Raw genomic sequence first — 21,763 nt, forward strand, 5'->3', positions numbered from 1 at the left:
TAATTATTCATGGTACAGTCCTACCACTTTAAAATGGCATATATTCCGAAAACAAGTACTTCCGTTAATTTCATGTACATATTTTCTTAAATGTTATATTGTTTGTAGTGTTCTCCAATATGCTGCAGTTAAATGTAAGCATGCAGATATTTTTTTAAACACAGCTTGGTGTGACATTGCAGTGCAGAATATTTACCCCATAAAAAAGAACTAAGAATGCCAGGTTTCTTTGGAGTTTATAGATCATGACAGTGATACACATGCAGCATCCAGGCAGGCATGTTCCATTTGTGACTGGTTTTAAGACTAGGGGGTATTATAAAATACAAAAAAATATATTTATAAATCTCCCCGGTTCACTTCAACTCAGGCCAACTGTATGCTTTGTGAAATATGATCCATCCCTCCTCCCCTAAATTAAATAAAGGATGTTAGTATAATTCCACTGCAAACCACATTCAGTGTAATGAGTATTTTTTTGTATCAATCCATTCTTCATACCTGTGTTAATTTAGTGCCATACACTGGCTCTTGGTACACTACTCTATAAGGAAACAGAAATGCAATAAATTCAATCAAAAAAGAAACAGAAAATAATGATAAATAAAAGTAAATTATTCATGATTCCTGAAAAGTCATTCACTTGCAGGTTTTCTTTCATTATATTACATCAGAATATAAGACTATACTGGTGCAAATGTTTCCCCAGCTTCTTCCTTTTCATAGGCAGGCCAGAACAAATGGCATTGTATGCTGATAACGGAAAATGATCAATTAGCTTTATTTAAAAAGTAAACTCTCCCCCTGGCAATTCAGCTACTGAATACTATATGCTAGGACAAATGGAAACCAATGCAATGAATGGGAGGCAGGTATTTTTGTAAAACAATCAAAGGGTGGAGAATTGTATCATTCTTTTTGACGTCACTTTACTACGAAAATTCACTTCTAGCTTCCATAGTGACAGCAATACAAGAGTGCAAGGCATTGCATATTTTAATAATAGCTACTGGAAGGTAGTGCCTGCAAAATAGCTACATTACGAAAAGCACATTGAAAAAAGAGTATAGTACAATTAAACAGGGCAGGATTTAGCCCAAAATATTCTTAGACTTGTGTTATGACTAGTAAACAAGAATATATAATGATAAGAGGAATGGGTGTCTACCTTGCAAGTACAATATAGCCTGAGTTACAGTAAATCAACATACAGGTATTCAATAAGCTACTTTCATGTTCATCCATTTAAGATAATCAATATTTCACTGCGTTATTTTGACGAAAACAATGATTGATTTAATCCAAATGAACAAGGTGGCATTTACTGACTACTCTGTTTGGAATATATTCATTGAAAGCTTAGATGGTTTTCATCTTCCAATATTCTATTCTATGTCATATGTAGTGCTGCTGCACCAGAAGGTTTTAAGGCACTGTATATATTAATAGCTATTTACATAATTTAAGGCAAAAATACTGTGTAATGCTTAGGCTGGGTAAAATATCAACATACGGGGACAGAAGTGTGAGGTAATGCTTGTGATTAATTAAATGCACGGATCTTATGATCATAAGGGTCAATTTTAAGACGATGGTTGGTTGCTAATGAAATGCAGTAAAATGCGGAACATTGAGGCACTATTAAACTGAATAAGAGGAGGCATGTGCTCTGGTTTGTGGTTGAATGTCTTATTGTGCCATCTGCATTTTATTGCTCGAGTTCCCTGAGTTTCCAAATCAATTTTAGGCTAAAAGGTTGCAAAGTGTTCAGAATGAGATTAACTTACCCAAAGATACAAAGAAGAACCAACCATTCACTATAGACTGTTCTCAAATTCATATAAAGTGGAGAACCTGCTAAGGGAGTATCACAAGCTTCTCTGGGTAAGTGCTCTAGAACATTTGGTGCTTGACTGGATACATTCACAATCATTCATCCTTGGAACAATGGCTTCGAGTGCAATTCGTAGCATGCCAGAAGTAAGGTGATTATCAGTCAGTAGTTTAAATATGCCTGCTATTTCAGATACTATTGCTGACTGTACACAGTGCATTACTTGCAGTAATATAAAGAGCAGTAAAAGCTTTATATGGAAAAGTTAAAGTTCTTTGCAAAAGTAATTTTGGAGGCACCCATCACGACAAAGAAAATCTTCTCTACTGCCCCCTCCCTATTTATTCCACTTTGCACACACAATTGGTCACTCTCACTTTATTTGTATGCAAAAATTTGGTGGACATCTTTGAAAGAAAAAAGTCATAATATCAAGCGACTCTTACTTCACAAACACATTTATATTCTGCACTTCACCTTTTGGCGGCCACTTTAGTAATTATCCTGCAAACAAATAATTCTTATGTAACCCTGGATGACTTGGGTCTACTTTCAGGTGTTGACTTTATTAACATTACTAACTCCATCACATCCAAATTCCCACTAGACACAATTTGTAACTATTCCCTGCAAGTGGCTGTTGTAACACTGGCCTGGAAAAAAGACCTTTGGGGCCTAATTTGGAGTTTAAACGATGGCTATGTGCTCTATTGCTATGAGGGAGTAAGCGCCTGTCAAATTCTGATATTTCTGCTGGCCCAGTGAACACCTCTTGCATTTACAGGAACTGCTGCTGTGGTGCCAACATAATGGAGTTGGCTGGGAAACTTTCAACGTTTTTTACTTTCAAAATGAAAATTACGCAAAAAACTGTATTTTCTTTTTGAAAACAGGAACAATCTATGAATATCTTACCATGACAGTATTCTACCAAGGAGTGGTGGACATGTTACAACCAATTTTCAAAGCCTCTTGTGCAAAACCTAGGGGCCAGTTAGGATGGCGAACGGATTGCCCCCGCCTAGCTGGCGGTAGCCACCACCGGCCCTGCGGGGGCAATCCGTCTGCCATCCTCACAGAAATTACCCCCCGCCACATTAGGATGGCGGGGGAGTCCGTGGCTGATGGCAAGACCGTCCACCGCTTTTCCGCCGGTCGCCTTCGTGGAAAGGCATACGGTCTTTGCTTTGAGGGCCCGTTGCGGGCCCCCAGGATGAAGGGGGAGGTGGGGGTGCACATGGGGGGTACTTATGGTACCCCCCTGCGTTTCAAAGTACAACATGGCAGGCACTGCGCGGTGCCTGTCATGTTGTGCTTTGAAACGCACAACATGCATTTTTAGCATTGCGGCGGACGTGCTTTCAGCACCGCCTGCCACAATGTTAAAAATGCGGGATGCACTAGCCACTGTGGCGGGTGCATCCTAATTCGACGCTTGGGACCTCCGCCCCTGTGGCGGACGGTCCCTTCCTACAACGGGATGGCAGACGGACTTTGTCCTAATCCTAATCCTAATCGGCCCCCTAGTGTTGATGGACAGAGAAGAATTTCCTTTTGTCCACCCTCTCTAAATGGGGTTGGGAGACAAATGTCCAAACCTCTGATGGCCCCTACTGTGCTGGCCTGTCTGAGATGGAGTTATCTCTGCAATCGATATACTGAAGGCGGATTACCCTCTCTTCTAAAATATAATTTGGGCCCTTCGTTTTTCTCTCTTAAAAGCCGCTGCAGTTCCTACTGTTCTTAGTAATTTGAGACCAATCTCACTTTTGCCATTCCCCATGTAAAAAAAAGCTGTCCAAGGTGATGCAAGAACTTCGTTACTAGATGTGGCAACATACATCATCAATGCGGTTCAAGGTAGATCCCTAATATGGTGCAAGTCATGTGAGGAGGGCTGCACACAAGCAATCCATCATTCCCACTTTCCTTTCATCCTTCAAAGCAGTTGGTCATGGTGTACCTCAGGGGGATTTTCTGAGTCTCACATTATTTAATGGCTACCTTAGGCTACTTGCCCTTCTAAATAGATCCCATGGAAAAACTTTTGTTAACTATGCAGATGACAATTGTTTCATAGCTGCATGTCTGACATCTGAAGTTGGCACTGTGCAAACTCCTATAAATGTAATGCCATAAAACCAAAGTTATATGCTGTTTTACAGGAAGACCCATGCATCCGTTGTGACTGAATAACAGGGATCTTAAGGGCAGCTCTGTTCCAGTGGGGGTGTCCTTGGTTTGGAATTTGGGAGTGTAAATGGACAATGATCTCTCACTTACAAGTCATGTCAATAGACTACTGTCTACTTGATTTTCTTGAATGCAGATATTACACAAAATCTTAACCCTGCTACAAAGTCAGTTACACACTCTAAAAGTGTAAAATGTCATTTGGGGTATACTGGACCACAGTAATGCACTGTTCTTGAGGGCTCTTGTATAACCTATTAAACGTCTTTACCATAGTCAGTCAGCCACAGCAAAGTTAGCTAGTTCTCTCTGTTATTAAGGTTATTCTACCACAGCTGCGCTGGACTGTCTTCATTGACTGCGCATGCCAAAGTGAATCCAATTTAAATCTCTCTCTATGACCCACAAAGCTTGTCACCAAGTCGGACCATTCTTGCTTTAGGATAAACTGTAACGCTACTTCCCTTGAAGAGAGCTGCGCTAAGCTAATGCCAACAAGGCTCGAGTAGGCAGGCCAAGCTTTCTTTGTTCAAGTTGCTCAGCAGTGAACTAGCTTGCCTCTCACTCTTCCAGACATCAGTGATCGCTACGCTGTCAGGAAAGTTCTCTTTTTTTCCCAGTCAGGATAATCAATGCTAGAATGCCTTTTTAGGGAACAGTTTGCCCTCCATAAATAAAAAGAATTAATAAATAAAATAATATCAACTCGATTTACATATATGTGACTTACTGCATAATAATCTACATTTGAAGTTGAATAAGAAATATTGCAACACCAATCTTCACATTCTATAGCCTCTTGCATATACCCTAAACCTACGTCAACTACATCATTATCATGGTAATATTTTACTTCGCTCTATGCTTTTTCAAGCACTCTAAAGAACATCTCTCAGACCTTTGATCATGAAGCTGGAATACAGTGAAAGTAGTGCTTAGCATTGTCAAAATTATATAGCATTAAGTTCATACAGCCATATATTGAAATTGAATGCTGTTCTTCGTGGCAATTTGGTGCACTCATATAGTTTCAAATTAGATCAATAAAATGTTAATATGATACATTTACCCCAATGTGTGTATTGAATTGAGTTACGCCAACTAATATACCCTCGTCTCATTTACAGAAAGTCACTCAAAGTACAAAGTCGAGCTAAATATACCAAGCTACTTTTCAACTTGAATGGTTTAGCACATATATAGTACTCAAATGGTTTTTATAATTGATGAAAATCTTCTGAGACAGAGCAAAAATGTGTATATGTAGGTACATGTATATGTGTAAAGTGGACAGTGCATGTAGACATAACAAACAATGCTTGTCACAGTATAGAGATGACCTTGTTTTTTGCATGGCTCACCACAAGATACATGTTTATATCAGGCACGTCATATTGCTGCTCTTATGTACATATGAGTACATATAGAGAGAATTTTTCAAGTCACAAAAAATGTAGTCAGTGTCATATGTACATGTGTATTTATAAGCTAATTTCAGTTTTGTTGAAAAAACATCCATTCCAGTCAGCCTTTGGCCCGTCTCTCCATTCTTTGACTTATCCCAAACCTTTCTGAATACTATTAACTCCCAAACATCCTTCTCAAACGTCCCCCTCTTTTTTAGCCAATTCTCCCAACTAGCAAGGGCACATGTTCGCTATTCTGAAACATCCTTTTCAAATGACTCAATCCATTTTAGCCAATTCACCCAAATAACAGGCACACATGTCCACTACTCCCAATAACTATTGCTACTTACCCTTTTCTATAATTCTATTGGTGCCGCTTCGCAGAAGGAAACTCGTTTGGGTGCAAACTACTGACCAGAAGGACTCCAGGTCCCAGGAGCCTACCGGGCACACGCCACCTGTCCTGCATCAGCCCCTCCCACCGCCGCTACATTACTCCTCGCGGCACCCGCTTCGCGGAACGCGCACGGGCGCGCGCCGGGCGAAGCCCGGGCCAAGGGTGGACCCGTTTGAGCCTGTTGGAGACCGGTGGAGGCTGGGCTGGGCCCTCCCTCTAACTTCATCAGATTCAAGGTCTGTCATCTGCTACATAATCGCTACTACTAACCACTATTCCTCTCCTGAACCCAATCATAGCATCCAATTTGGTTGTAATGTCTGGGCATGTGGGAAAGGGCAGGAAAGCTGAAATGGGCGAGCACGTAGCTGGGACTCTGGACCAGTTTATCACAAGGGCCACTTCGGTTCTGGCCTATGAAATTGCTATAACTGAGCGTCGCCTTTCCCAGGAACTTGGATTCTCTAAGTGCTCATCTATGGGTGATTTGATCTTGGCACAAACCCCGGAGAGGGATAACTGCAAAGCCACAGTCGCTAGAGACTCATGACTAAGTGGTAAACCCTTGCTGCAGGTGTTGGTGCCCGTTCCGACTGACGAGGAGTCTGACCAGTCAAGCAAAACTGCATGCAATAACACCCAGGCTACAACTACTGATGAACAGGTAGTAATTTGCGCTTCTGTGGGGGCTACCCCGAAAGGTTTGCCCAACCAACCTGTCCAGACTAAGGGGGCAATTCCAAAGAGGAATGAAGGAGGGGGTGCATTGAGGGGAGACCCGTCCAGTGTTATACCCCTAAGCCCAGGATTATCACACGTGAATATACCCTCTGTTGTCTCTCAACCAATGACCTCTCTTGTTGGCTCTTCGCCCTCAATGGATGAGGGTTTTTGGCTAAAAATTGGCGGCCTCATTACTTCTTCCTTACAACCTCTATTCAAGAGGCTTTCATCGATTGAGGGTAGGTTGGTGAAATTTTAACAATTGACTATAACCAACCTAGATGGTATCCAGAAGAACCTACCAGCGAATGGACAGGATACGGAAATAACAACGGATGGATGTAGAGGCTTGGGTGGCAGCAACCTGACCTCCGATGTCCATGCCCCTGACCTAATGGAAGGAACACCACGTGGGAACATTGTAGAAAGCCACATCACTGACACTGGCCAAGCCCTTTTGGAAGTTCGAGACTCTGCCAGGGGAGGGAGAGAACAACCACAATTATTGGAAGTGGGCCTGGCCATAATCTCACAGGGGGATACAAAGGGATCTGATAATCATGAGAATATGTTGTCACATATTGATTTGTCCCCTGACTCAGCACCTTACATTGTTGTTTTGACAGGAGTCCGGGGTTTAGCCGAGGGCAGTTATGAATCATATATTGAATTAAAGAATAAAACCATCCATTGGCTGAATGCCAACAGACCCCTTCCTCCAAATGTACATAGCCAAATCCTGTTTTCCCGTAGAGTAAGTTGGGTAGGTCGGAGAAAGAATTATATTTCAGGCAACTGCATAGTAGTCAATTTTAGAGATAGACAGGCAGTGCCCCATATTTGTGAGGGGCCGCGCCAAAACTTGTGAACCTCTATCCAGGCACTGGATCTTAGCTACTTTTATACCACTACATCAAGTGTCGAGTCGGTTATCAGGAAAGGACTCGCGAGGGGCGACTTCTATCCAGAAATCCCAGCAATAGAACCGGGTTGGTTGGTTTTGTTTTTCTCCCTAGTATTCCTCTAAGAAATAGATATAGTGTTCTTGATATGGTTGACTGACTAGTGCCAAATCGTATATCCCTCCCCACATCGTCTAAACATTTGGGTGATTCTACTTTGGGTATGGAGGTTGAGTTTCCGGGCCAACAGTCAGAGCGAAGGGGTGCCTTGGGGTATGAAGAGAGAAAGAGAAATAGCATACTCGGTTCACGTGAGGGTTTGGGTAATTTGCTACTTGAGTTTAAACCCAATAGGGCAACAACTGGTGAGTGGGCTCACATTCCCAAATTTCCATGATTATTGTTAACAACCCAGGACCAATAGTAAACACAGACAGACGAGAATTAGAGGTGAATCCAGAGGGTGAGACTGAAGTAAGTCTAAATGGTCTCAAGCTCATGACATGGAATATAGCAGGACTAATCGGTAAACTAGAGCAGCCGGACTGGGGCAACTTTGTGGATGCTCATGAGATTTGTCTTTTCCAGGAAACCTGGGCCCTAAAATCCTTACACAGAGTAGGCTTTAGCAGCATATAGTGAGCCAGCAGTGAAAGGTACAAGAGGCAGACCATCAGGGGGTTTATGCATATGGGTGGGTACACACTTAGGGTATACTGTGAAGTGAATAGATACCCACTCACCGGATATTTTATGCATCCTTCTCACCAATGTAGATTTACCCAATCTGGCCGTCATCAATGTCTATTCCAGGCCAGTAAAACATGGGCATACATCACCAACTTTGGATTATTTGGCGGCCCTACTTGCCAAACGTTCGGGGAAAGCATCTTCTATTATAGGTGGCGACTTCAATTGTCATTTCAAACCCCTTAATGGGTTGTCATCACCGATTACTTCTGAGGAGGATGTAATACTATCAATTCCTGCAGCTAATACTTACCCAATAAGGGAAAGGACTCCCTTGGTCCTCCAACTGACCTCCCTAACTCTCACGCATTCGCTGAGGGCTTATAATGGCCAGTTCCCAGACGATAAACCGGGGCATTTTACCTTTAACAAATATGCCCAGGAATCTATAATAGACTATATTTTAATAAACACCGAAATCTGGCATAAAGCAGTTAAGTTTTGTGTCCTCCCCGGGTAGAAAGTGACCATAACCCTCTGGTCCTTACATTAGAAGCACAAGTACCAGAACTAGGGCAAGCTTTGGACCATAACCAATATGACAATTTAACAGTGGTAGATGGCGGTCGGCGGATCCGTTGGGGTCTAATAACCCAATCCCCAGATACGATGGCGGACATGTACTCCTACATTATCCCTATGCTGGAAAAGGCAAGTCTTATCACAGGCATTGGATCATGTAAGGATGACAACATAGTGTTGGGAAAAGTACACCAGGATTTGGTCGCAATCCTGCTGGCCTTTTTTTATAGTAACAAACCAAGAGCAATCGCCCCAGAGAAAAAAATCTCTGGTATAACTTGGCATGCAGGGACGCTAAAAGAGCGCTTCTGACATGCCTCAAAAAGGGTGATAGTCTAAGTATAAGGGAAAGTAGGTCTTTTAAAAAAAACTGTTTTATATGCTAAAACAGAATGAGAAATGGAGTGATGGCAGGCAATAAAAAATGCTTTGGATCATAAAGATACAAGAAGCTTTTGGAATTTAGTCCATACTGGACGAGTTGAGGGAAAGACTACCATTGAGCCTAATATTAGTGAGGATGCCTGTCGTCTTCATTTTAAGGATTTGTATTCAAGCCCAAAAGAAGATCAAGGCACGAAAGGGAACACATGTACTGCCTGAACTTCAGCCTTCTCTGGGGACTCCCCGCCTTGTACCTTGGTCGAGGTGTTTGCTGCTATTGCAAAGGTACTACCAAACAAGGCCGCTGGGTTCGATAGAATCCCTGGGGACTTGTATAGAAGCGAACAGGCAGAGTGGGCCCAATACCTTCAATTGCTTTTTAACGCAATCCTTAACGGGTTGTCACCTCTCCCTACATGGGCTGGGGCAGAAGTCTTCCCAATCTACAAGTCGACCCTGTAAATTACAGGCCAATTAGTATCATTGACGTGTCCCAAATAATCTATGCTAGAGTGTTACTGGGCAGGCTTCACAAATGGATGGAGGACCATGATATTTTAACTCCCCTCCAAGCAGGTTTTAGAAGCAAAACATCGACTATAGATCAGTTGTTCAGGTTACAACTGATCTATTGGAAGCACATAGTCCTTGAGGGTGGAAGTTTGTACCTCAGGTTCATGGATTTAAAATCTGCCTTTGATATGGTGGACCGCGATCAGCTGTGGGGCATCTTGTTGGACTTGGGGGCCCCACCGTATTTATGCCACCAGTTCAGACACCTCCATGAGGGAACTTTTGCAAGGGTGAGGTTTGGTAGGAATGGGAAACTGACATCTCCCTTTCCTGTTGAAAAGGGGGTTAGACAGGGTTGTGTGCTTGCGCCTATCTTTTCTCCCTTTTTCTCAACGGGTTAATTGAAGTCCTTCTTGCTGTTAAAGACATCGACCCCCCACAACTGGCGAACCGCAAATTTCCTGCATTAATGTTTACGGACGACACTCTGCTCCTCTCTAAATCACCAATGGGGATGCAGCGTATTCTAGAGGAATTTAGTCAGTTCTGCAAGAGGAGGAATTTGGTGGTTAACATCAAAAAGACAAAATATATGGTCCTTAATGCGAATTCCATCAACCGCCCACACCCTAGAATGGATGGTAGACCCTTGTATAGGGTCTCTATCTTCGATTACTTGGGACTCACCCTAAACGACAAAATGGGGTGGGGCTCACAAATCAATAAGGCTAATTTAAAACTAACCCAGGCCATCGGCAGGATTTTAAAACTTCGCAAAACCTCTGCTCTAAAGGCCACAAGCCCGCCAGTCAAAATTTTTAAAGTTCAAGCTAGGGGATCCACCTTGTATGGAGCAGAACTGTGGGGGCATTGCGCAGCGATTGTCCTCACAACAACTGAAAATAGTTTTATGAGACAGATCTTAAGTCTGCCCAAAAATACACCCCTAGTACCACTGAGACCGGATCTGGGTATCTGCCCTATTGTGGATCTAATATCTTTGCGTCCATTGCTGTACTGGCGACGTCTGTGGGGCACCCCAGAATTGGCCCATTATAGGGACAAACTAAAAGTGGTACTGTCCACATTGGGGGTGGGTAGAATCCCCTGACTGGCCTTCATTAGGGACTCATTCAGAGCAATGGGTAGGGAAGACTTATGGACTGCACCCGAAGTAATATGTGCAGAAATATCAAAAGAATCTCTAGCAAGTGCCATGAAGGAATATAATCTGTCACGCATGGTACAGACGGCTGACCCATCCAGTCTAACATATGGGTTTCTTGGTATTAAGTGCCAGTATAAGTATGAGCAAGTGATCGATACTATACAACCTGTTTTAGCTACAAAATTGCTCCTGCAATTTAGATATGGGACGCTCCCACTCAACGCCCGAACTAATAGGTGGGTGGGTTGTATAGGCCACCCCTGTCCTAGGTGTCTAGTGGAGGAAGAAACCGTGATTCACGTGGTTTTTTCTGTCCGGCTTATAAGAGTCCCAGATCTAAGTGGGTGATCCAACTCTGTAGAAACTGGGTATTAGAAACTTTACAGAATTCTTTAGGATTTTAAAAACAGACACTCACCCGGTTTTTGTTGTTGTGATCTCATAATTTTTATTTGCAATGTGGTCTTAGCGAAGGCATCTGCTCGAAAATTGCGATGGGAATTTATGACACCTGTCGCTTACTCACTTGTTTCTGTTTAAGGATCACGCAAGACTTATGGTTATTTGTGTAGTCACTTGTTGATCAATTGACTGAAATATACTAAATGGCTGCTAGTTGATGATGGGCTTCAGATATATTTTTATATGAACTTTTTATTTGGTTTTAATATTTAGATGTTTAATTATATTTTTAAGATATTTATAGAAAATCATATTTCCTATAGTGATGTTTATTTACTGGCGAAGTTCCCTAAAAGTGAGCTCACATTTGTTTGTGTACTATTTATCTTTGCAATTGCCAATTGACTACTTTCTTGATCTTTTTTAAGAGGTTGTAAAAAATAGTGTTCTTTTTAATGTTCTTTTATGGCTGTAATAGCCGAAATAAAGTTTCAATTCATGAATAATTCTATCCCTACTCGAACTCTATTAAATACACAAGGACTCAATAGCACAAACTTTACATAACTAATCAACAAAAAAAAAAGAAAGGACATATCACTAATCCCCAATTTAACTCTAATTCTGGATTCCGGAGTAGGGTGCTACTCTATGCAAAATTGCTTCATAAGGGGTAGTAGGCACTATATAAATACAAGTTATTATTTACAATTGCAAAAATATGTATGGTGGGATTTGATGAGGTTTATCAAGTTTTATACTGAGCAACTTCAATCTTCAGACTTACTCTTGCTCAGGCACTCATTTTATAGCCATGCAAGACTCTCTGCCTGGCCTCAATCTCAATCAGTAGGAATCTGTGCCACTCTCATGACACCACGGTATTTTAAAACTGGCTTGCTGATTTATTCACATTTTCCAACACTAAAATGCAGTTCAGTGTTTTTTCTTCTGTTTCTGGAAACACAATCTTACACTTGTTCTAAACCTCACCGTAATTAACCTTGTATAATGATTTTTTGATTTATTCCTCCCCATAACTGACATTTTCTTGCCTACTTCTGTAGACCCTGTAGTCTTGGTGCGGTTGAAATCTACTTCTGTTTTAACTATGGGGCCTATTATCATGGCGGGAACCCGCAATCTGTACCTGATTTACCCCCTGCCATATTAGTATGGGGGTACCGCGGCGGGTGGAAAGACCGTCCACTGCTTTTCCGCCGGCAGGCAATCATTACAATTGCCTGTCGTGCGGATCTGGGGCATAATATGGTGGTGGTGCCGAGCAGGCACCGCCATCCATATTATGATGTGCAAATGTAAAGGCATTTTCACAGCGGCGATGTCGCCATGGAAAGGCCAACGGAAATCACTTTGGGGGCCCGTTATGGGCCCCCCTAGGGCGTGGGGGGGCTGCACTTGGGGGGTAACTATTGTACCCCCCTACTTTGTCATACACAAGGTGGCAGGCACTGTGCGGTGCCTGCCCCGTTGTGCATGGCAATCTAAACCATGAACTTTTAACATTGCGGATGGAGCTGCACCCAGCAGCACCGTCTGCAATGTTAAAGGCCAGAATGCGCCTGCCAGTGTCTATCTCAGTGACATTTGTTATCTTTGTTGATATTCATCTGGATGTGTGACAAAAGAACAAAATTATCCAACAGGAAGATGCAACTGCATATTGTTTTATACAGGTCATACAAGCACTTTTGCCCTCAGTGATAATCTTTTTAAGCACCCCAACATTACTCTGGTTATGTCAAATGCTTTAACCGAACAATTTTGAAACACTTTCCGATCTTCAGTACACAGTTTGCAGTCGTTTACTCTTCTTTTTGGTTTCCTATCCCCATTTGATTGTCCTTCTATTGGTCTACATTTAGTTTCAAATAACTTTACTAAACCACTCGACATTATAGTATTAGTACTCCTTTTTCCCACTTTTTTTTCTTTGAATGTCTTCTGCCGGAGTCACAACTTTGATCACGGACTCTCTGATATTTCTTCTTTTGGTTGAATTGTGTTGTCAACAACCCTGTGCTCAAATGAAACGCCAATAAATAGGACTAATTTAGTGATTGCTTAACATTTAGCTAACCTATTTTGTTGCTATTGGTCAGCTATACAATTTGCTTATGCTCCAAGGCTTCGAAACTTTGTACAGGATTACCAGTGTCATTCATTAGTATGTTTACCCAAAATGCTTCACATGCAGTGTAATAGGTTTTCTCCTTCAATATGTTTTTATTATTCCTCCTAAGAAAACTAGTTTTACTTGCTCAAATGTACATGACACTAACATTCTTTGCAAGGCCAAAAGGGAACATCTTTCAATTGGGAATTGGATATCATACAGTGGCTCTTGTAGCAATATTAGCTTTGTCCTAAAATAAGGAGGAATTTCAAGAAGTATGGTATAGAAGTGAAAAGTGCTTGTCTCCTCCCTGTCATTTTGGTACATTGATAGTGCAAGAATAGAAAGACACTGTCTACTTTTGAGTGTCTTGTGTGAATGTCTTGTGATGAAGAGACACTTTATTGATCACACCGCCGGTGGAACCCTCTTTCACCCTTATCCCTTACCTGGCTGATGGCTATATATTAGGTTTTGTGTGGAATAGCTGTACACAGGGGGGATATCTACTTGTCTTCCCTTCTTAATTAGGTCCATCGGTCTGTGACCGGTTGAGGAATTTTGTATTTTATTATGAAAGGTAATATTCCTAAATATTATATCGATAGGTTTTGTAATAATAATTGTGAACAATGGTATGCATGTATACAGAGGATTGATCCCATTCATTAGTGGTGCACGTCTCATTAAGGTTACACTTGGATGAATGGAAACACCTGTATATTTGCATGAATGGTGTTTGCAAGATGGCTGATGGATGCTGTCTACAAAGATCAGTATGGACAGTAAATTCCCCACTTTTCACTTTTTGTCTCTATGGCCTATCGGACAGAACAGACAAGGATTCCAGCCAGCATAGGCTCTTGGGGGAAGTACATTGTCATTCAGCTGCAAGAAGGAAGTGCTGTCAGCTTGGTTAATGCCTTATTTGACACAAGGTTGCATGGGTCTGCAGTGGTGCCCCTAGAACCTGGACCTCGGTGCTGACAATGTCCTCTTGGTTGTGAACAAACCTGGAGGTGATTCTGAAGTTCTACTCACCTACCCTGCTACTAATGCTGACCCTCCATGTGTATAAGACAACAGCCGAACAAAAAGTCTGCAGCGTGGATAGAAGCTCTCTCTCTAACCCTTACCGAAACCAAGGTAGGGGTGCATCAAGACCGGGTGCTATAAGTGCAGGGGAGCTATGAGCTGACACTTGGCAAATGCATTCTCTTCTTGCATCAATTTATATTAACTTTAATCTAACCTGGCCTTGCCTTTGTGTGCACCTGATAGGCATGTGTGCAGGCTCACCTAATTGATCCTAGTGGGTGTCCTTGTCTTGAACTCAGAAATCATTGCCCCTCTGGGGCAACTTCAGTTTGCCATCTTCACTGTCAAGACTGGACCCTCTAAATGGGGAGGAACTGAGGGTGCTGCTGGCCATAGTCACTAGGACTGTTATGTCATGTATTATTTACATTAACATTTTTAGACAACTGCTTACTCTAATCCTGAGATTGGTTAATTCTCCAACCTACTTTTTCTCTAAATCCTAAACTCTGAGACACTCGGAGTTCTTTTAATAGTTACTGTTCTACTGCAGTATCAATTGCCAGTGTGTTTTCTTTGTTTCAGACAGTTACTGACTGATGTTTGTTATCTGGAGGACCAATAATGGCAAGGATTGCATGTGGTAACAAAAGACACAATAAGGTAGTAGATGGATTAAGACCTTCTCCCTACTACTACTGTCTTTGTGAGCAGTTACCAATCACAAATATTACATTTATGAACTACCCATATGTGTTACAGTAACTGTTTAGGGTTGTACTGTGTTTCCAACTTACATGGATGTTCATGTGTTTGCAATGATCTTGTGATCAGAAAGAGCATTTGGGTGTATATCCAGGGGCCCTGGTTTTGCAAATTAATGTTGGTATTTGATATCTGTTTTACTGTGCAATATGAACTGGCACATTTTACCCTGTATGGCCTTTGTTTTTGCTGTGTCTACAATACATCGAAACCCTGATGTTGTATCTTCATGCCGTGGCCATTTATTCTCTCCTTAGTCATATGTCCTCTGCTGCTCAGCCAGTGTGACTGTGAGGTAATAGAATGCTGATGTGTACATTGTTTGAGTGAGTGTCAGTTGGAATGCCTGGGCTGATCAGCAAGGATGCTACTCCCAGTGGGGCCTTCCTTACTACCATCTTTACCTGTAACCTGAGACTTCTATCTTGAGAATAAACCTTATGCTGTTTCACCCATACTACTGGCTACCATGCATCTTCATTTACCCCAATGGCACCTGACTGTACATTCATATTGCAGGTTTGATTATTGTGCTGTACTCTTTTGGTTATGAGGGAACATCTACAATCTCTCCTTTGATAGTGTTTGACTTTCCCTCTGACGAAGACTTGACAAATATTACTTAGGTTGCTTGATGCCTGAGGCTTGAGCCGGGCAGACGCTTTTATTCTGTTTTAAAAATAACCTTGTGTGAAATTACTTCCTCTGTGTCCTACCCCCCCCCCTCTGCACAGCGCGCGGAATTATCGCAGCGCGTGTCTCCACCGATCGAGGGTGGAGGCATTGTTCTTACCTAATATTTTAAATTTACCTCCTGCACCCCCCGTCTTCCGCGCTGCACGGACAGCACCTCAGCCTCCCCCCAGAGCAACCGGCCAGTTCAGGGCGGGCTTGCCTGGGACACGGAAGGAATACGGTGGCGGCCATTTTGGGTAGGGCTAGATAGTATAAAAACAGACGGCTATGACTCCGCGCAGTGGACGCGCTCAGCGGGCACGCCGTATTCACGCCGGAGTCAAGCCAGAGTCCAGCCCGTCTGCGCCCGTCCGTGCATGGCCGGGCACAGGGGCAGGGACCCTCTTCAAATGGATTGCCTATTCTGGGGAGGAGATCCGTCAACTGAATGGGGACACAACATCCCTAGACCTGACTACACTCACTCGTATAGAGGAACTGTCCATCCAGACACCGCAAATAGGTAGGTCCCCAGCCCCCCCCATACCCTAAAGCTGGTTAGCCTAAACACTAGGTCACTATGTTGTCATAGTCTTGAAATCTTCACCCTATTGCAAGACGAAGACATTGACATCCTGACCTTGACTGAGACCTGAATGGGGGACAACTCCCTACCAGACATTATTGCCGCCGTCCCTGTAAATTATGACATTCATTGGCAGAATCGTACAGGGAACACTCGAGGGGGAGGAGTGGCAATAATATTCAAGAGACATCTAGCAGTGACCAAAATACTGGCTGAGTCAGCGGATCTGGCCGACTTGCTGGCGATAAAAATCATGCTTGATAACATGTGTGTTACAGTTCTCACAGTTTATCGCCCCCCTAATGCCACCCCAGGCTTTAATGACTCCTTTATGTCCTCTGTCTCTGACATGTGTTCCAGATATAGAAACATCATAGCCACAGGAGACTTTAATTTTCACTGGGACAAAGAAAAGAAAGAGCCAGCAGCTAGCTCCCTAGAGACAACTATGTCCTCCCTGGGTTTTAGGCAGCTCGTAAATGTCCCTACTCATATAAAAGGCCACACCTTAGATCTGATATGGACTACAGATCCCAGGGTGGTTTTAGCTGGAGTCCTCCCTTGTATCTGGTCCGACCATCATCTGATCTACTGTGACATCCCTCTGGATACTATACCCTCACGTCCAGCACCTAAATCCAGACTGACCCGCCAGTGGAAAAATGTCGACCAACACACACTGACCACGGCACTCAGGGGAATTGTCCAGCCGACATCACCTGATAAAGATGTAGATCAAGACTGTAAGGATATGATGGATTATTTAGTAACAGCCATCGATCAGCTAGCACCCGAGAAACTCCAAACAAAAAATAGTGGAATAAAGGGAGCCCCATGGTTCACACCCGCTTTGAGAGATCAAAGGAAGGCTCTGCGTAACATGGAGAGAAACTGGAGGAAAAATAAGGATACAGACTCCTGTGAACTATATAAGAAGGCGCTTTGCAGCTATAAAAAATCCACCCGGGAAACTAAAGCCTCATTTTATGAGATCCGAATAAATAGGGCGACCAATGTTCAAAAGGAAACGTTCAAAATCCTGAAGGAACTAACTAAAAAAGCTCAGGATGTAAACAGCAGCATAAACTGTGATACCTTCCAGAAATATTTCCTGGATAAAGTAGACGCCATTATGCTCGAAATAAAAAGTATGGGGCATGGCCTCATCGAGCAGCAGGCTACCCTAAACCCAGCTGCCAGCTGCCTAGCATCATTTCCCCCTATGGATCCACTAACCCTCGAATTGCTGATGAGGAAGACAAAATCAGGTTCCCCAGCAGATCCTTGCCCCCCTAGTATTTTCTGCTTGGCACAACCTATTCTAGAGGACCATATCCTAGCCACACTGAATAAATCCTTGAGCACCGGCAGGCTCCCCACTAGCTTCAAAGAAGCTCGTGTAAAACCGTTGCTAAAGAAAGTGGGGGCAGATCCCAACGCCCTAAAAAATTATAGACCCATATCCCAGCTGCCTTTCCTGTCCAAAGTACTCGAGCAACATGTGCTAAAATCTCTGTCAAGCTTCCTGGAGTCTAACCATCTACTCCATGAGAGGCAGGCAGGGTTCCGCGCACATCACAGCACCGAGCTTGTCATGCTCTCGGTGCTGGACGAGCTCAGAAGGATGGCTGACAGTAAGAGACCGAGCGCCCTGATTTTGTTAGACCTATCAGCGGTGTTCGATACTGTCAGCCATACCCTTCTACTGGACAGGCTGGCTGGGATAGGGATTCAGGGCTCAGCTCTTCGGTGGCTGGAATCATTTTTATCTGGGAGAACCCAGAGAATCCAGATGGGAGACAGCATATCAGGAGTGGGAGGTCTGACCTGTGGTGTTCCCCAGGGTTCAGCACTATCCCCACTCCTGTTTAACCTATATCTGCAGCCTCTGATCAACACATTAGCGGGGATGGGCTGTCGGGTGTTCAACTATGCCGACGACACACAGTTGTTGTTGGGCATAGATGACACCGTACAAGCCCAGTCACACGCCCAGGACATACTTAGATACACAGTTCACTGGATGGCTACTAACCAGCTAAAAATTAACCCGGAAAAAACAGAGGTGCTGATAGTACCATCCAAGTGCTCCTCTTGGAGTGACATGTTCTGGCCTCAGGAGCTGGGCCCAACTCCACAGCCAGTTACTACAGTCAAAAGTCTTGGCATTAAGTTAGACAGTGCTCTTTCAATGACCAACCAGGTTTCTACCGTGGTTGGTACCTGCACTGGTCTTTTAAGACAGTTGCGCAAACTAGTTCCTCTCCTCTCCGAGCCGATGCTTCGCACAGTGGTTTCCGCCACCATAGTGTCAAGACTCGACTATGGAAATGCGCTCTACTTAGGCCTGCCAAAGACGCTAATTAACAGACTTCAAGTAGTCCTAAACGATGCCGCCAGGCTCATTTTTATTCTCCCGAGGAGAGCGCATGCCTCCCCATTACTAAAGAGTCTACACTGGCTGCCAATCGGGCAGAGGTCCACCTTTAAAAGCCTCTGTATAGCCCATAAAGCCATCTATGGGCAAGCCCCGGCCTACATTAAGGAACGGATTGAGATATATAGACCGGAAAGAAACCTTAGGTCTTCAGACGCCCAACTCCTTGTTTGCCCACGTTTCAAACTGGCTACAATGGGAGGGAGATCTTTCTCGGTCGTACTACCGAACCTATGGAATGCCCTGTCTGAGGCACTCCGTAAGGAGGGTAACCTGCTCCGTTTCAGGAAAGCCCTGAAAACCAACCTTTTCAGAACAGCACACAGCCCAGCGTAAATCCTGCCCTTCCCTCTACCCTCTCTCAGTACCTTGGTTGTTATGTCTTGTGGTCAAAAGCGCCCTGAGACCTGCAGGTGATTTGGCGCTATATAAACCCGCTATAACAAATAGCAAATAACAAATAACAAATAGCTTGTTTATGACCAGGTGGTACTTCACCCACATCTAAAGCATTCTTAAGTTGGAATCATATTTTCTATGTGGTATTTTGGTCCATACATCATTTGATCTATGGGTTCAGTGTATAACATACAGTCTCATGACCATAAAACGAATAACTAGAATCAACCCGAGTGCTGTCTTTCCTGCTAGGAAACAGAATACCTCTGTATCTTTTCAGCTACCCCAAACAATATTTGTTGAAAATCACAACGTGTGTCATCTGGGAACAGGACGTATATTGTTGATTGCATTGTAGTATGTATACGTCGTTCACTAATCAGCTATTAGAGTCAGAGTGTGAACTCTTTTAATATCTTAACAGCACTTTCCAAAAACGAAATTGCCCCAAATCATCAGTACAATATATATATGTTACTTTTTCCAATTAGAGTTACTGCATAATTTTTAAGATTCACGTCAATTTAATTTCACCAATTTCTTTTCAAAAAGGGAGAACACGTATAACAGACAGGCTATTGAGGTGATATTGCTTCACATGATAACAAAAAGGGCATTGACTGCTTTATCACTAACTTCACTGTAATTATTTTATAGCATGGTAAACATTACAAATATGATCTATGCAGTTGCATTCTTTGACATGTTTAATCAAACTACGGAGTTCAGATACTTCACTGGTTGCCTGCTCTTTGGAGAAAAACTAAAGGACATTTTAAAATCCAGATTATACAAAAACAGTGAATCTTTCTTCCATGAACATATCACCAGTTCTTTTAAAAAGTTCCCAGCTAAAAGCCCCAACAGAGACTGAACTTATTTTTGTGTGTGAAAGAAATGAATAATTGAGTGCAATGTTTTATGTATGACAGTAAATGGCAGAACAACCCAGAAAGCAGCCTTTAGCTCTGAATAAATAACTAACATAGCACTCATGTTGCCATGAGTGTTTAACAAATATAGAAAAAAGAATTTGAACAAGTCTATCAATTTTTGCACTTGAACTTTGCAATAAATGTACGTTTACATCTGCAAACCACTCATCTCCCAAGGACAAGCTCATTTGGCCCCAGTGAGCAATGATAGACACAATGAGCATAAAGGGATTTTAATATGGGTAATAGTCGAGCAAATGTGACATGACAAACTGGGGGCACAACAGGGGCATGAAACAGGGACATGCTGTGCTGCACACTTGTAAAAGCAATGACTGTGGTAATGCACAAGGACAGCATGCACATCAATGAATACTTACATAAATGTCTGCACCATAAAATCCATCCTGGTAAACAACACTGCAAGGGTGCACACACAAAGAGAAACATCCAGATTAGTGTGTTTCCACATGCAGACACTGTCAACCTGTAGAGGTTAGTTCTGTCACAACAGGAGGTGGTAACTCATCACACTGATTAAGGAGACTAGACAAACGTTGGTGCATATTTTTTCATGTTCATTTTTTTAAACATTTTTAGAAGAATGATACATGCTACAGAAAGTGAAACTTAATGGATACTGAAAAGCTGGTAAATTCAATGGGCCTTCTTTCCTTGAATCTTTGCATGCGATTGGTGTCGACCCATGAATACATGCAGGTACCTCCTGTGTTACTGCTATGACGAGACTTCATGTCATTGGGGACACAATCCTTAAGCCCTGGGCTTTTCTTGTGCAAACTATTGAAATCGGATACAGTGGTCTAGTTGGTTCTATTCTAGTTCACACAGCTGCATTGAGTATTGGTATAACATATGCAAGTACATATGGGATCATAAAAAGGGTATATGCAATGAGCTCTAGGCAACCACAGGTTGGTAAAATGCTACTGACAAAGATTACGAGTGCCAAGATGCATAAGGAGTGCTAGTGTATAAAATTGGCAAAAGAGTATGTAGCAATCAGTGCACTGTGTTCAGAGTTTGCAATACAGATATATCTTCTAAGCAGCACAATTCTTTAATACTATGTAGGCTTGTGTTTCAATAGAGGAAACACAGCAATTACAAAAATACAACCCCATTTGTTTTTTTTAGAAGTGACTATTAAAATCATAGTTGTAAGTGTGAGTGAAGTACAAAGCACTTAGCCCATGGTTCAGAATACATGATAACAAGTGGTTCTTGTTTTGATCATATTAGGCTATTGCTTGTTTTTTTCAAACATCATCTTCTAACCAGCTACGTAATCGATATTTATCTTATTTATATTTTTTCTATCAATGTGCACTTTTCTTTAGTATTGGATTTTATTGTCACAATTTAGGGAATAACGTAAGTCTTCCACAGGAAGGAAATGTAACCAAAATGAAATTTCTCTCTTTTTTCTTTTAATCTTTTATTTATCACCACAGGTAGCTACAATACATTATATTGCAGTTGATCAAGCAAAGAAAACAAAAATCAAAAGCATTCTATCTTTCAAAGACGCATACATTATTAGCTTACTTAGAAAACCCCCATTTCACTGTAT

At 42.5% G+C, this 21,763-nt stretch overlaps 1 protein-coding gene across 14 annotated transcripts in view; it reads right to left on the reverse strand.

Moving 5' to 3' along the window:
* The window catches only part of RBFOX1 (RNA binding fox-1 homolog 1), an 836,688-nt gene that overhangs the window by 157,645 nt on the left and 657,280 nt on the right, over window positions 1-21,763 (reverse strand). For 10 of the 14 annotated variants that reach the window (XR_013601626.1, XM_078662959.1, XM_078662953.1 and 7 more), the window contains exon 10: window positions 502-544. The exons of 1 other annotated variant lie outside the window; for it this stretch is intronic. Coding sequence is in view for 12 of the 13 variants with exons in the window: in XM_078662959.1 (XP_078519085.1) it covers window positions 502-544 (43 nt within the window). In the remaining variant the exon portion in view is untranslated. Of the gene's footprint in view, window positions 1-501; window positions 545-20,549; window positions 20,590-21,763 lie in introns of all 14 variants that reach the window. 3 more of the 14 variants (XM_078662958.1, XM_078662951.1, XM_078662961.1) reach the window with 1 other exon arrangement.

Source organism: Lissotriton helveticus, chromosome 10 (assembly GCF_964261635.1).
Source record: "Lissotriton helveticus chromosome 10, aLisHel1.1, whole genome shotgun sequence".
In the NCBI taxonomy this organism is placed as follows: domain Eukaryota; kingdom Metazoa; phylum Chordata; class Amphibia; order Caudata; family Salamandridae; genus Lissotriton; species Lissotriton helveticus.